The 17082-nt window shown below is 38.7% G+C and overlaps 1 protein-coding gene across 1 annotated transcript in view; it reads left to right on the top strand.

The window, feature by feature from the left end:
* The window catches only part of CMYA5 (cardiomyopathy associated 5), a 69623-nt gene that overhangs the window by 19363 nt on the left and 33178 nt on the right, over positions 1 to 17082 (top strand). The window contains exons 4-6 of the mRNA XM_081316506.1: positions 4561 to 4656; positions 8929 to 9162; positions 11633 to 11655. Of these exons, the coding sequence (XP_081172632.1) occupies positions 4561 to 4656; positions 8929 to 9162; positions 11633 to 11655 (353 nt within the window). The remainder of the gene's footprint in view (positions 1 to 4560; positions 4657 to 8928; positions 9163 to 11632; positions 11656 to 17082) is intronic.

The raw sequence follows: 17082 nt of genomic DNA, 5'->3' as shown, positions 1-17082 counted from the left end.
CACTGTGATTTTTTTAAAATAAAATCAGAAAATCTCAGAATCTGATCCTAAGTGTTCTAGGTAATTTCTGCTGTGATTCTTCGTTTAGAATGTTGCTTTCCCAGTTGTTTAACTGTTGATGAAAATTTTTCAACCCTTCTCTGAACCTGTTAAACCTGGTTTATTTTGGATGGACTACCATTGCACATGTTTTACTTAGGTATTCCTTGGGAGACACTAGAATTTGTATCCTTTTGACGCTCAAAGGCAGTTTTTCAGAACAAGAAATGGATGGAGAAGATCTTGAAAACCAAGTGCCCTGCCTTGTGTAATTGCCATGTTTTCTCTTAATGTAAACATGGCAATTGTATCCTTTGATACAATCCCAAATGGTAAGATGCTGACCATATTTATTTTTTAGAAGGGTGACAGCATAATTACAGAAAGTTTCAGCCAAAGGTTTGCTATACTTCTATTATTCAGTCAAAAACAAGATGAAAGAGCAAACAAAAATCATAGCAATTTTTTCATAATAAAGGATTTTAAAGATCTTTGAGCAATACAGCAAGGATTTTCAACAATGAAGTATGATTACACAGAAAGTCTGTTCCTGACTGACTGTTGAGATAAATATTGTGAGCTCTTCTCTTGATGCGTCTTATAATAACAGGAGAAGGAAAGGTCTTTCTTTAAAGGGTCACCATCTGTAGAATGCGGTCCACAAGGAAACCTTCGTGGCATCTTCACTTCATCAGTTCAGATGCTAAAGTATGACACACTCCCTGCCTTTTTCTGGACAAAGCATTATGAGTTTGTTCATAAATTTCTGTGCATATTTGGTACGTATTATCCATCCATCCATCCATCCATCCATCCATCCATCCATCCATCCATCCATCCATCATTTTGATATCTGTAAAGTTCCCCAGGAGTATTTTCAACTTGGACATTAAATACCATAATATAATGTAATACAGTACAATGTAGTATAATATAGCATAATGTAATAAAATATGAAAAGTAGTATGAAGAGAGGATTCTAGAAGTCTCAATCAGATGACAGGTAGTTACTATGTGCAGCATATAATCTTAGATTTCAGATATATTCAGATTTTATTGCAGAGATATAGTCTGGCCCTTCTCTTGAATGTTGTTAAGCCTTCCTTCCTTCCTTCCTTCCTTCCTTCCTTCCTTCCTTCCTTCCTTCCTTCCTTCCTTCCTTCCTTCCCTCCCTCCCTCCCTCCCTCCCTCCCTCCCTTCTTTCTACACTCAGGTGTTTATGTTTTTTGCTTAATGTAATAAATTCTGATTGGTTTACAATATACTTTAAAACTGTCAGAAGCATAATGCAGCACACCACCAGCAGAAGAACAAAATCCACATAAACAGCAAAAGCTTGGACATTTTCAATTATTTATCTTAGTGCCCATTCCTGACTTAAAGACTATTTTAAGAGCTTAGTGAACTCCTTTAAGAGCTGAAATATGAATGGAGTTTTTTTAGCTGACACTATGCTCTACACCCAACTGTTTCACCTTCCTTTCCATGCCCTTTTACTTTGGCAAAGAACATGTTAATCTGATGGGATACATTTATATTCATTGCAAAGTTTTCCTTGTTTTTGTTTTTTATTAGAAATTTGCTGCTGTCTTGGTTTATACTGTATAGTAGTCTTCCAAATTTGATGCCCGCAGCAGATATCATTCCAAATTATAGGATGTTGGCTAGAATTTTGGGCGTTGTACTCCAGCTCATATAAAAGGACCTAGCTTGGGGCAAGGTAGATTTACCATATTACTGTGGTGGACAATAAGTAGTTGCTAAGAATATCAGCAGAGTCATAGGCCTTGTAATTGTCCCTAAACTGGTTTCTTGAAAGTCGAAGGACCCAAGGACATTCTGTGACATTTGTCTTTGGCCCTGCAATTTAGAAGGAGAGCCAGAAATGAATTCTAGCTCTGTAATAAATTCTCCTCCACAGATATAGCTCCACCAGGCAGAAAGATCATTTAGATGGCATTTCTGCTTCATTTCTACTACTGTATTCACATGTGATCTTATCCTTCTGTAAAAATTGTGCAGGTTTTCAGCTTTTGTCAATTACAGAATGTGCTCCGTATAATAAGCTGTTAAGCATGGATGCTCTTTAAAATCAAATGTTTCCACCTGAAACATGTATTCATTAGAATATAATATTGCATTCTGCTGTATGCATGTTTATAATTCATGGTTGTCACATATGCTAATTTCAAAGCCTAATCTTCCTTTTAAGCAAATAGTGATATTTGATTTCTGTTAAGGTCAGCTATCTGCAAATTATTTGGAGACAGAGGGCTAAATATTCTGAAGGAAGGTCAAGGAGGGAACCTAACCCCCCCCCCCAGCATATTTCATGAGTATTGTCTCCATTATTTGAAGTGGAGTTTTGTCATAGCAGCATTAGAAGTGGAGGAAAAACAAGTCAAACAATAAAGCGATAGGGGACCCAGCAGGGTAGTTAAAAATAAGCTGCTGAGAGTGGATAAGAGTTTTTTTAAGTCAAGATGGTGGCTAGGACCATATAATCCCATCTCCCAATGTGCCACTTTGACAGCCTGCAATCTAAAGGAACCACATGCAGTACAATGTTCTGCCCCTTTTTCCTTCTATAGCAGGGGTTCCCAACCACGGGTGCTTGCACCCCCTGGGGGTGTGAGACAATATTCCAGGGGGCACGAAAACTTGGGTTTTCAAAATTATAGTGTATATGCATAATTCATTGCCATTATTTTGAACTTTTATAAGGGGTGCTAGAATATATCAGAAGCGTACTAAAGGTGCAGGATATAGAAAAGGATGGGAGCCACTGTTCTATAGCCTCCCCTTAACCTGTGTCTTTAATATAATGTACCAACTTCAAGACATGTGGACTTCAAAACCCATGGCTGCTGGGGACTTCTGGAGTTGAAGTCCATGCATCTTAAAATTGTTAAGGTTGGAAAATCCTGACATATGGAATCTCCCAGAAAACCATCTGATGAAGCTAGAATGAAAAACTGCTTGCTATCCAAACTAGTAACACACAAAGACTTTCCAAATAAAGGCACAATCCAGGAAGTGTAACAAGATGAGCAACCTGTTGATCACATGATGTTATAATTGGGACCTTGCAATTGAGTGCAATTTGATCAATTCCTGTAGCAATAGTGTTGTACTATGAATGCAGAAGGGCTATTTCAAGGAAGTGAATACCTCCCAGAGTCACCTTGAACTCTGTGAGATGGGTGACAAATAAATTTAATAATAAAGTGTAGACCAGTGCTTAAGAGGGCATCCTGTATTCTCACTTGGAGTGGGGTAGGGATCTTTGGTTCACCTGCCTTCAGCTGTAGGGGTACTGTCACATGCTGGCTGAGGAATTCTGAAAGTCCACTACTTTAAGATGTTGAGGAACACCAGCTTATTAGCATTAGGAATTTATGTCTATAGAAATTTGTCAAAACAATGCACACAGAAACAAGAGATATATTAGTTGTTTACTTCTATTTAATTTTGTGAAGAGGGTGGAGGATTTTCATTTAAACACAGAACTCAGAGGGAAGATCTGATCAATTACTGGCTGACAAGCACTGGTGATTTGACAATGCTTTGTACTCAGCTAATGGCTGCTGGTTCATTGTGAGGTCTAAAGCCTTGTAAACATGTAAACATGTTGTGCTCAGAGCATCCTAACGTCCAAATAGATTCCAAAACTGTCAAAACAGCCTAGATCAATCTCTGGTGCATTTAAAAACTGGCTGCCTGGAAGACCCTGGGCAATTGCTGGCAGTCGGATACTGTATGGGTTTGAAGGATTTGGCCCTGGGGTTTCAAAACATACGTTTCCTACTTAATTGGTTCTATATAATTAAATGTACCCATTACAAAACCAGGCTTTTTCTGAGGCATTAATTTAAAATTAATAATATTTTTGAAAAAAGAAGCAGCAGTACTATTTGAAGACACAAAAGGTGGGAAAAACAGGCTTAAATAGTTGAAAGCTTTCAAGAAGGAAGGAAGGAAGGAAGAAAGGAAGGAAGGAAGGAAGGAAGGAAGGAAGGAAGGAAGGAAGGAAGGAAGGAAGGAAGGAAGGAAAGGAAAGGAAGGAAGGAAGGAAGGAAGGGCACATCTTTTATTTCTATTTTAATGGAGCTTATTGCCAAACAGATTCTTCATAATTTGCTTAAATCCCCTGATTTTGCATTTTGACTTATGTGCTAGTAAAATACTACCCAGTAAGACTGAAAGAAATATCCCATCCAATAGTAAGTCCTATTGAAAACAATTAGTCTTACTTCTTAGGAAATAAGTATGTAGATCAATAGCATATTTCATTCAGACCTCAATTCCATGGTGAGGATATCAGGACTGCCAGTGAGCCTGTCTCTTGCTGTGTATCAGTGATACAATGATGGCTTTTGAGAAACCTTTTCATGAAAGCTTAAACAATTTTTAGCATCTAATCCTATGCATGAGAACGTTATAAACTGATCTTTTTTAGGCAATTGTGATTTTTAATATATATATACACACACACACACATATATATATTATCTCTTTCAGGGCCAGTTGAATGGATTCCTAGATGTTTTGCAACAAAGATCTTTGAAAATTGAAGGATGTGTCAGTGAAATAGAGGCTTTGTTTAATACTCTAGAGGTAGGTTGAGCAAGGAACCCACTGAATGGATACCTGAAGGAGGCGGTGGTGAGACCTCTCCTCAAGAAGCCTGCCCTGGACCCAGCTGTGTTAAATAACTTTCGTCCGGTCTCCAACCTTCGCTTTCTTGCGAAGGTTGTTGAGAGTGTGTGGCGCATCAGCTCCCTCTGGTTCTGGATGAAGCGGATTATCTAGACCCGTACCAATCGGGTTTCAGGCCCGGGTACAGCACGGAGACGGCATTGGTCGCTCTGGTGAATGATCTCTGGAGGGCTCGGGACAGGGGATATTCCTCTGTCCTAGTCCTATTAGACCTCTCGGCGGCTTTCGATACCATCGACCATGGTATCCTGCTGCGGCGTCTCAGGGGATTGGGAATGGGAGGCACAGTTCTTCAGTGGTTCTCCTCCTATCTCCTGGGATGCTCGCAGTCGGTGTTGGCAGGGGGGCAGAGGTCGACCCCCAAGGTCTCTCGTTTGTGGAGTTCCTCAGGGGTCGGTCCTCTCGCCTCTCCTGTTCAACATCTACATGAAACCGCTGGGTGAGATCATTCGTGGTTTTGGAGTTGGGTATCATCAGTACGCCGATGATACCCAGCTTTTCATTTCGACCCCAAACCACCCCAGTGATGCCCTCGACGTGATGTGATGTGCATTCCGGCATCCCGGGACATTCAGAATATTCCACCTCTTTCTATGGGGGGTGAGTTTTTACCCCCCGTAGATAGGGCTCGCAACTTGGGAGTCCTCCTAGATTCACGGCTTACTCTGGAAGACCATATAGTGGCCGTGACTAGGGGGGCTTTCGCCCAGGTTCGCCTGGTGCGCCAGTTGCGGCCCTATCTAGACCGGGATGCCCTGTGTACGGTCACTCATGCGCTCGTGACCTCTCGCCTGGACTACTGCAATGCTCTCTACATGGGGCTTCCCTTGAAGACCACTCGGAGGCTCCAACTGGTACAGAATGCAGCCGCGAGAGTTGTCTTGGGAGTTTGCCGGTACTCCCATGTTACACCTTTGCTCCGCGAGCTGCATTGGTTGCCAGTTGTCTTCCGAGTGAGATTCAAGGTTCTGGTAATAGTTTTTAAGTCCCTACATGGCATGGGTCCGGAGTACCTCAGGGACCACCTGCTGCCGGCGTCAACTTCCCTCCGCCCTGTCCGTTCCCACAGAGAGGGCCTCCTCAGGGTGCCTCCAGTCAGAGAATGTCGGCTGGTGGCCCCCAGGGGGAGGGCCTTCTCTGTGGGCGCTCCGGCTTTATGGAACCAGCTGCCGGTCTAGCTCCGGATGGCACCGGACCTTCGCTCCTTCCAACGCGGTCTGAAGACCCATTTATTTGAACAAGCTGGCCTGGCCTGATGGGGGATGTTAGGTTTTTTAATGGGGTTTTTATATTGTTATTGTCTTTATCTGGGCTATTATTTAATCCTTTTTAATTTTTGTATTCTCTATTTATATGTGCCCTGTTCACCGCCCTGAGTCCTTCGGGAGAAGGGCGGTATATAAATATAATAAAATAAATAAATAATCTTACTTAAGCACAGAGCTCACTAGATTGCTTAGTCATTCTGCTGGTCAGGGCTTGCTTTTACCATGCCTCACAATGCAGGGCTCAGATAGCCCTTCAGGTCATCTTATGGTTTGCTTATTTGTGGCTGTTATGTGCTCCTGGCTACTTTCCTTCATGACCAGAGGCAAGCTCACCTGATCAATAACCAGCCAAGACACAGTGAAGGCCTTTTGTTTCGTTTATTGCAATAAGTGGGGAGAGAAGCTTTCAAAGCTTGATTCTCTCCAAAGTTTCAACCCAAAATATTCCCTTCTTTATACAATCCTCTCCCGGCTGCCACATCCCTCTTCTTTCCCCATTGGCTGAGGTACTATGAGGTTACACTCTTTCCCATCGCCTCCTACATATTTCCTGCTACATACTAAATCATATATCACATGTACATTAAAATTAGGAGATAATTTATGCAAAGTGTGTCACTTAATATTAATCAACTAATTGCACGTGCTTGGTTGAGTTCTGGGCCCCCTTTTTATGACTTCTTAGAAAAATAGGTTCTTACCTGTTTTCTCATTCAGTGAATTTTCTCTGGCTAACCCTTTCCTCTTGCAATGGCTTTTATAGCTTGTATTCTTCCTTTCCCACTCTAAGACCCAGCTAATTTTTGCCTATGTGTTTATCTTACATTCTCCCTTTATTTTATCCTTTCCTATTTCCCATCCATTATACTTGCTTTTGTAAGCTTGTTTCTCCACTCAATTAGTTTCCACTGCAGCAAATTCAATTTTAAATTTCTCTTTCAATATTAAATTTTGAAGACCATTCATTTATCCCTATCAGTGGCTTACCAGACTGTATGAACTACCCAAAATTTTGTTACTTACCTCACATATTGGGCTTGTTGGTTAAACATAGTCCATGTTTTATATATCACAATGTAAAAAGGATTCAGATTACTTGGGTTGAGTTCAAAACAATGAGTTCAGAACACTGTAAATGAATAAATGTCTTATAAAGAGAGAGGGAATTGCATTACTGTATTTTAGCCTTGAGAAAAAGATTGATAGTAGTCTGTGGGAAGAAATTACAATTATATTTCCTGGATTCGTACAACATACTAAGTCATAGTATAGTATGTTTGCCTTGGGATTTTAGACTATTGTGTGAACCAAGGTATTCTGATTTCCATACTTATTTATTAGATTTTAATACTATTGTAATCATATGCTTGAAGGTGATTTGTTTTAGTTATATGTGTGAAGCTGTTCTTCACTGGACATATATTTCTATTAAGAATTTTGATTATAACAATAAAATCTAATAAAAATAAACTAATAAACTTAAAAAAGAAAAGAGAATAAAAATTAAAAATAAAAGTGACTTCCATCCTATATCATAATAAGTGTAAACAAATTTAGTGACATCACATCTCCGCTAAGGTTACAAATAATTATCTCTTCATCCCAAGATGTAATAGCACATTTTGTTTTAACCTGACCAATTAAACTGATTTCATATACCTTCCTTTTACATCTAATAGTTGTTAGGTCACTTAAATATTATCATAGGATTTGATTTCTCTTCTTTGTCCCATTGTTCTTCAATGCTTTAACAAGCTCCTTTTATAAATCCAATAGGAAAAAAATTGTCTTGATTAATCATATATATTTCCTGTCAAGTTTCCAACAGAATGAGCTCTTCAAAGGACTCTGAGGCATTGTTTACCTTAAAAGTCTTTTTTTAGAGCCCTATAACATCGGCAAAGCTTGCTAGGGAAGCTGGAATCTGAATTCCCCTCCCCTTAGGAGTATATATTAAACACAATTCTCCTCCTTTTCATTGCTGTCATTAATCACATTCTCCAATTAGTTTGAAGGGTCAGTTTTCCCTTCTGTTAAACAACCCGCCAAATTCTTATCTTCTCTTATTTCAAGACAGCCTTGAGAGATATTCTTCCTTCTCCCCCCAGCAACAACTGATTCGAGCTTTAAAAGTAACACACAAGTTTTAAATATGAAATAGCTGCTTCTTCATCTTTTGTCAAAGCAAGAACATTCGATGTTAGCAGCGTTGACATTTCCCTTTTGAATTTTAAAACATCAGCCAATTTATTTTGTAGCTCCAGTGAAACTTCTTTTCCGAGTAATTCTTTTGGCCTGCCAATTGTAAATTTACTTTGATATCAACTCTATCTTGTTAGAAAAGAATTGTTCTACATCTGTCCTTTCTTCAATAAATCTTTTAGACATAATATGAAGCTCTTCTTCAGATGCCTAAAAAGCTGTCATGTAGAAGAAAACCATAATTTCTATCATGTGGAAGTACAACATACAAGTGTGTCCCTAGGTTATGGTCATAAAAGACAATATGGTCATAAAAGACAAAATGGTGGCTGTGATAGTTTGAGCAGAGCACAGCCTGGTTTTTAGTATAACATACATAAAAACCAGAGATAGCTTTGATTACACCATTATGGATGGCATCTTACTTTTTTTACCACATCTAGTAAGTCTCCCCTCATAACATACAATATAATGGTCTTCTTGACTGTAAGAACCCATTGACAATAGAGCCAAATGCTCAGGTTACATTGTGAAGGCTTGCTTTTGTTGAATATGTTCAATAGTGGCTGATTATTTTGAAAAAGTTTACCTAGAAAAGTAGCTTAGAAGTCTCATCTCCTAAAGAGGAAACATTTACAAAGAAATTTCATTTAATGTTTCATGATGGAATATTACGTTTTCTTCTGACCTCTATTCCTAGGACAACTGTAAGGAAAAGGAGAAGTTATTAGAAGAGCAAAATGAAAATGTGGTAAAGATGGTAATTGGTCACCATGAGAGAAAGTCACAGAATTTTGAAGAAGCAAAGAACACAAAAATGGAATATCTTTATGAACAGATGGTTAATTTTCAAGACTATATTGATACAGCAAAGGAGACACTAGAAATGATAATAAAGGAAACTGAAGATATTGATGGTTTTGCTTTCCTAAAGGTAAGTAGTGCAAAGCTATATTATATTCCCAAAGTTTGGGATCATGGAAAAAAATAAGTCCATGATTGATATTTTTTGCTACATAGCTCTTCATGAAAGCAGATTGGCCATAATTTATTTATTAATCAGCAGGCTCATGATTGGGATAGATCTTTGAGGCTTCAATTCTATACATTAAATGAGGAATTAGTTCCACTGAAGTCATTGGTGCTTAATTTTGAAACAATATTCATAGGATTTTTGCCATGAGATAGCTTGTGGGAGCAACAACACCTAAAATTCCCTACCAAATATATCAAATTAAGAAAAGCTTGTTACACAGTATCCATCTCTATAGTATTCTCCTGGGTTTCTTTTATGTTGTACTTGCATATTTCCTGAAAGCACTGGTGGGCTTGATTCCCAAATCCATAAAGGGCAGACACTGTCAAAGTGCTGAGGGAGGCTGAAAGCCCCTGTTTTTATTCTACTGTAACTTGATATACATCAAGTTGTGGGTGGTTGAACAACTGGCTCTTTAGTGCAGCTGTAACAATCTGGAGTGGAACACACTTAAAACTGCAGAGATGAGAGTGGATTTTAGGAGGAGTCCTTCTATTCTGCCAATTCTTACTATATTAAACAACACAGTATCAACAGTAGAGTCCTTCAGGTTTGTAAGTTCTATAATCTCCCAGGATTTGTAAGGGTATCTAACATCAGAACCATCATTAAAAAGGCATAACAAAGAATGTTCTTCCTGCATCAACTCAGAAAGTTCATGCAGGAAGAAGAAGCTGTTAATACAGAGTAATTATTGAGTCTGTCATTTGTACTTCTATAACTGTCTGGTTTGGTACAGACTTCAACAGATAGTTAGGACTTCAGAAAAAAACAGTTTCTACCAGCCTACCTTCCCTTGAGGACCTGTACATTGCCCTGGTCAGAAAGAGGGCTGAGAAAATATCTACAGACCCCTCACATCCTCGACATAAACTGTTTCATATCCTTACCTCAGGATACCGCTACAGGGCATTACATGCCAAAACAACCAGACAGAGGCAGTTTTTTCCCTTTTGCCATCACTCTGATGAACACCTAATTCCCACAGCACTGTGTTATGTCTACGTATATTTACCCATATAGTATGGCTATATTGCTATTATCCTTCTCATCTTTCCTACTACCTTCTCTTATTGGTATCATTATTATGATTATTATTACTTATTGTTTTGTATATACACTGAGAGCTTCTACATCAGAGACAAATTCTTTGTGTGTCTAATCATATTTGGCTAAATAAGGTTACCTATTCTATTCTGTTCTGCTCTATTCTGTTCTGTTCTCTGCAAAAATTCAGACAACCACCAATAACATCAAATTATTTTGTTATTGTTGCCATTCAAGCAGTAAGCTTGTTTTGCAGGCAAAGAAGGATATGTTTTTCCCAATTTGGCATTTAGCTACAACTAAAAAACAAAAAAAAAACAAAAAACCCCTAAACTAAATTAAAACTATAGTGCAATATGGGCTAGTGGTTAAGGTGCCAATCTAGAAACCAGGAGACTGAGTTTTAAAGCCATCAGGTGACTTTAGGCCAATCACTCTCTTTCAGCCCAACTTACTTCACAGGGTTGTGAAGTGAATATTTGCTGTTTTCAGTTATTTATAAAAATAATAAAGGTGGGATAAAAAGGAATCTAAAAAGAAAACACATCCAGTTTTCCCAGTCACCAATGTAGTCCAACATAATTGGAAATCATCAGTTTGAAACATGATCTACATCAGACATGTCAAACACAAGGCCCGGGGGCCGGATTCGGCCCGCGAAGTGGTTTCATGTGGCCCACGAAGCCATCCTGGAAACAGTGAGGGAATGGCCCCCACTGCCTTGGCCCTGGCCCAGAGACCCTCCTTCTGCCAGAGACCCTCAGATCTGTCCCACTCCTGCCCAGGCCCCCATAGGCACCCTTGATGCGAACAACGTAGAGCTGGCCACGCCCACCCAGTAGGCCATACGCACTCTAGCCATGCCCACTCAGTAGGCCACGCCCACCCTGGCCATACCCACACGGCCCCCTGAGGGCAACTGCAATGCTGATGCGGCCCTCAATGAAATTGAGTTTTGACACCCCTGAACTACATCTATGCTCTTGTATATAATAAAAAGTAAAATAAAATAAAGGTCTGAAGGATGTGTGAATGGAATCTTCTTAATATAGAATACTCTAACTTAAGCTTGCTAAGGCTCAACTGCTGCTAGTATTGAAGATTTAATTCAGGTTCCTATATGAATTACCAAGGTACTGTTTCTCCTTCAACTTTGCAAATTTGGAGGTCAGGGTTTGGTACAAATATACAGAATTTCTAAAAAAAATGGGAAATCCTGCTCTGATACATGTGGAGCATGTCAGTAAACAAAATCTTGTATGCTTTATATTCAGTATGTTGAATAACATGAATCAATTAATCCCTTTCTTCCCTCTTTTAGTCATCTGAAGAAATAAATAAAAGGTATTTGAAATGTAGCTTTGATGCATTGTGGAGAGAATTAGGATGAGCATGTTTTAATACTTTAATCCTGTCAAGGTCTGTTGGAGGCATGTTGCCAGTATAAATATCTCATTTTAGAAATGTCTAGATGAAACAAAGAAAATGGTGTGCTTGGCAATGATACTCCAGAGTTGGAAATATTCTGCATAAATTTTATAACTTGTCTTTTAAATACTAATAAGTAAGACATGATACAATTCCATTTCTTTTTCAATAGTATATGCAGAGCATTCAAAGTGGGCATTTATTGAGGTTATATAAAACCTATTTTAAAATTCCAGTTGTGTTCTGCAAAATGTCAATATTTATGAGTGCTCAGGTTTTGTTGATTTAATTATATTATATGAAATGTTACTGAAAATGATCCTGAATGCTAGTTTGGTAAAATAACTAAATTTTGACCAGTGAAAACTCCAGCTCCAATTAAGTATGAATTTGTCCTGTTATTTCTAACTCCTGTATCAAAATAATTAGGTATAAGTAATACATTGCTTAAGGGTATTTTCACAAGATTGAATGCAGAATTCCAGAGAATAGCTAGAAGAGATAAGAATGCCTTCTTAAATGAACAGTGCAAAGAAATAGAAGAAAAGAATAGAATAGGGAGGACCAGAGATCTCTTCAAGAAAATTGGAGAGATGAAGGGAACGTTTAATGCAAAAATGGGCATGATAAAGGACCAAAATGGCAGGGACCTAACACAGGAAGAAGAGATTAAGAAGAGGTGGCAAAATTACACAGAAGAACTATACAAGAACGAGCTTAATGTCCCTGATAACCACGATGAGGTGGTCACTGACCTCGAGCCAGACATCCTAGAATGTGAAGTGAAGTGGGCCTTAGAAAAGCTGAGCAACAACAAAGGTAGTGGAGGTGACAGTATTCCAGCTGAGCTATTCAAAATCTTAAAAGACGATGCAGTAAAAGTGCTACACTCAATTTGCCAGCAAATTTGGAAAACTCAACAGTGGCCGCAGGATTGGAAAAGATCAGTTTACATTCCAATTCCAAAGAAAGGCAGTGCCAAAGAATGTTCAAACTATCGTACCATTGCACTCATTTCTCATGCTAGTAAAGTTATGCTTAAAATCCTACAAGCTAGACTCCAGCAGTATGTGGATCGAGAACTACCAGAAGTACAGGCAGGATTTCAAAGAGGCAGAGGAACTAGAGATCAAATTGCCAACATATGCTAGATCATGGAGAAAGCTAGGGAGTTCCAAAAAAAATCTACTTCTGCTTCATTGACTATGCTAAAGCCTTTGATTGTGTGGATCACAACAAACTGTGGCAAGTTTTTAAAAAGATGGGAGTACCAGACCATCTTATTTGTCTCTTGAGAAACCTATATGCGGGTCAAGAAGGAACAGTGAGAACGGGACACGGAACCACTGATTGATTCAAAATTGGGAAAGGAGTCTGGCAAGGCTGTATACTGTCACCCTGCCTATTTAACTTATATGCAGAGCACATCGTGAGAAAGACAGGGCTAGATGAATCAAAAGTTGGAATTAAGATTGCCGGGAGAAATATCAACAACCTAAGATATGCAGATGATACCACTCTAATGGCAGAAAGTGAAGAACTAAAGAGCCTCTTGTTGCGGGTGAAGAAGGAGAGTGCAAAACTTGGGTTGAAACTTAACATTAAGAAAACCAAGATCATGGCATCTGGCCCTCTCAATTCCTGGCAAATAGATGGGGAAGAAATGGAGGTAGTGACAGATTTTATTTTCCTGGGCTCCAAGATCATTGCAGATGAGGACTGTAGCCAAGAAATTAAAAGACGCTTGCTCCTGGGGAGGAAATCTAGACAGCACACTAAAAAGCAGAGACATCACCCTGTCAACAAAAGTGTGTATAGTCAAGGCTATGGTCTTGAATTGAGGCCTTTGAACTATGGTGCTGGAGAAGTCTCCTGCAAGTCCCTTGGACTTCAAGGTGATCAAACCAGTCAGTTCTTTAGAAGGCCAGATCCTGAAGCTGAAACTCAAATACTTTGGCCACCTAATGAGAAGGAAGGACTCACTGGAGAAGAACCTAATACTGGGAAAGATTGAGGGCAATAGAAGAACGGGATGACAGAGAATGAGGTGGCTTGATGGAGTCACTGAAGCAGTAGGTGTGAGCTTAAATGGATTCCAGAAGATGGTAGAGGACAGGAAGGCCTGGAGGAACATTGTTCATGGGGTTGGGATGGGTCGAACACAACTTCGCAGCTAACAACAACAAAATTTTCACAAGGAGTCTCCCAACAATTAATGTTAATCGAAGGACTATTTTATATGCGTTTCCAAAAGATAATGATGATAATAATCTGGGATCTGGGAAACCATACGTTTTCTAGAAAACTGAAAGGTAATCTGAAAATGGCAAAATTGTTCCGCTATAGTTTTGAATTCCTTAGACCTATTGCTGCTTTTCAGCCAAGAAAACTTGCAGACTTTTGAAACTTAAAGTTTTCTAAAAAAAACAACACCTCAATAACTCAGATAGGATAGTGGGGGGGAGGAGGGAGAAGAGAGAGAGAAAAAAATATATCCCTACCCCATAGTGATTTAAAAGAATTGTTCCATGGATTCTATTGGAAATGAATTTGGATGTTCTGCTCACAGTAGATTTCATAGTTCAACAAACTCTATTAGTATTCATCTTTCTCCTATAAAAGGTTTCTGGGGAAAAAGAGGTATTGTACTGAATATTGCATGCAACCATCAGGCAGTGTGTTTTTAAAAAGAAGTTTTAAAATAGTGAAATTTGCATTTGAAAAGAGAGCATCAAAAAGATTTAAATGGCAAAGAACACACTGAGTGTGTAAGGTCTTGGCCAACTTACATTAAGAATGACATAAATTAGGGAAATACATTCTCCTTATGTTAGAAGACATTACTGTTATTATGAAATTGCCTGTAATTTTAAAAAAATATATGGATAAATACAGAAATATTTTTCTATTAATATATATACTAAAGGGGCAGATTTTGTAGTAATCTGCCCATATTTAATAGACAGCAAGTATCCTTTTGCACTTCAAAGATTTTATTATACATTCCTCAGCACTGTTTCCCATTTTGTTCTAAGCCATAGTATGGTGTGTGTGTGTGTGTGTAATGTAGAAACATAAGAATTGTGATATGTAAATTTTCCTTTGCACCTTGGCATTAATTGTGATCCATACTGCTATTGCTGGTTTGACAAGCTGTGATTGAAACAAATTGTATCTTGGAGGAGCATGTGTGAATTCAGCTACAAAGGAGAGGCTTTGTATGAGGATCTGAGTATGAAAAAGTACACCCAGCCAATGGAGTGCAGGTCACGTGGAATCATAAAGAATTTTATCTGCTCAGAAATAGCACTGCTATGTGTTCAGAGTTACTTTCTCTTGATATAAGGAAGACTCCTTATTGTATTGTGCCTGATTTTATTTTGCAATATGACCACTTGCCCAGAAAAAAAAAGAGGTACCAGAGAGCATTTTGGGAGACCAGGATTCATAAAGGGAACAACCTTTCCAATTGGCCTTTTAGGAAATTGATGTTTGTAATTGACCTCATTCATCATGGCAGCCACTATGTGAGAATAGTTCAGAACATCTTCAAGACCCAATGGAACTGAAGTCAGTGTTTCTCAATGTTGGCAACTTTAAGATGTGTGGACTTCAACTCCCAGACTTCCCCAGCATGCTGGCTTAAGAGTATCATATGTGCAGCACTGGCTTTATCTCACAATTTATTGTCTGAAACAAAGGTCAAGCTGGAACTTACATTCCAATCCATTTACATTAATGCCACCTGACCTTGCAAATAGGATAGCAACCATCTCAGCCTTACTGTATCCAGAATAAAGGCATGATGGCAGAGAAATATCTTTGCCCCCTCTGTGTATGTGTATCTTTGTATAAAAACTTCACTGCAACTTTCCCCTTCAGCCTTTATTTGTCTACATAAAATGCAAATTCTTTACTGTTTATGGTTGACCTATTTCAAAAATAATTCTTTGCTTTTAAATGATGACACACCACTATTTTGCATAAATAGGCCCTCTTATACTTAGAGTTAAAAATGTTTCCCTTTTTTCTCTTTGTAAATAAGAGCTAATAGCTTCCAATTCTGTTTGCTTTTGTCTCTACCTCTTTTTCTGAGATGAGCTCCATGCTGCTAGCTCCTTTATATGGCAACTATGGCATCAGTTAAATTTTCTCCTTGCTCAATCTATTTTCTGTTATATTTACAACTATTTCAAAGGACAGTTTTTATTCCTTCAATCTCTGTACTTTTCATTATGTGTGTTTTAACCTTAACATCTTTGTGCTTCAGAACTGGGCATTAAGTCAGATCATTAGTCCCTCCCTTTCAAAGAAGGTTTTGGGAATATATAACTGTTCTACATGTCTGCATTCACCTGTGCTTTTACTGCCTATAGTTTGGGTGAGAGCATGGCCATAAATGCTGTAGAAAGAGGTGAAGATTGTAGGTAAAAAGTACAACAATGATAAGGTAAATGTTACATGTCCTCTTTTTATTCCTGAAAATGTCTAAGGCATTTTCCAGATATTCTTGGATTTCAGCTCCCAGAATTCCCCAGATAATATAATATAGCTATATATTATATATATTTATAGCTATACAATTAATTGTATAACTGTGTACAGTTACTTAAACTTAATTACTGAAATAGTCAGATTGGATGGATTAAAACCAACCACCCACAATTTAGACTAGTGCATTGTAATAATAATAATAAAGTTGGAAGGGACCTTGGAGGTCATCTAGTCCAACCCACTGCTCAGGCAGGAAACCCTATACCATTTTGGACAAATGGCTGTCCAGTCTCTTCTTAAAAACTTCCAGTGTTGGAGCATTCACAGCTTCTGGAGGCAGGTTGTTCCACTGGTTAATTGTTCTAACTGTCAGGAAGTTTCTCCTTAGTTCTAGGTTGCTTCTCTCCTTGATTAGTTTCCATCTGTTGCTTCTTGTCCTGCCTTCAGGCGCTTTGGAAAATAGCTTGACTCCCTCCTTTTTGTGACAGCCCCTGAGATATTGGAATACTGCTATCATGTCCCCCCTGGTCCTTCTCTTTGTTAAACTAGACATACCCAATTCCAGCAACTGTTCCTTATATGTTTTAGCCTCCAGTCCCCTAATCATCTTTGTTGCTCTTCTCTGTACTCTTTCTAGACTCTCAACATCTTCTTTACATCGTGGTGACCAAAACTGGATGCAGTATTCTACGTGTGGCCTTACCAAGGCATTGTAAAGTGGTATTAATACTTCATGTGATCTTGATTCTATCACTCTGTTAATGCAGCCCAGCACTGTGTTGGCTTTTTTGGCAGCTGCAGCACACTGCTGGCTCATATTTAAGTGATTGTCCACTAGGACTCCGAGAT

Source organism: Vipera berus (genome assembly GCF_964194415.1).
Source record: "Vipera berus genome assembly, chromosome: 2".
NCBI classification, from domain to species: domain Eukaryota; kingdom Metazoa; phylum Chordata; class Lepidosauria; order Squamata; family Viperidae; genus Vipera; species Vipera berus.
This window is presented reverse-complemented; position numbering and strand designations above follow the sequence as displayed.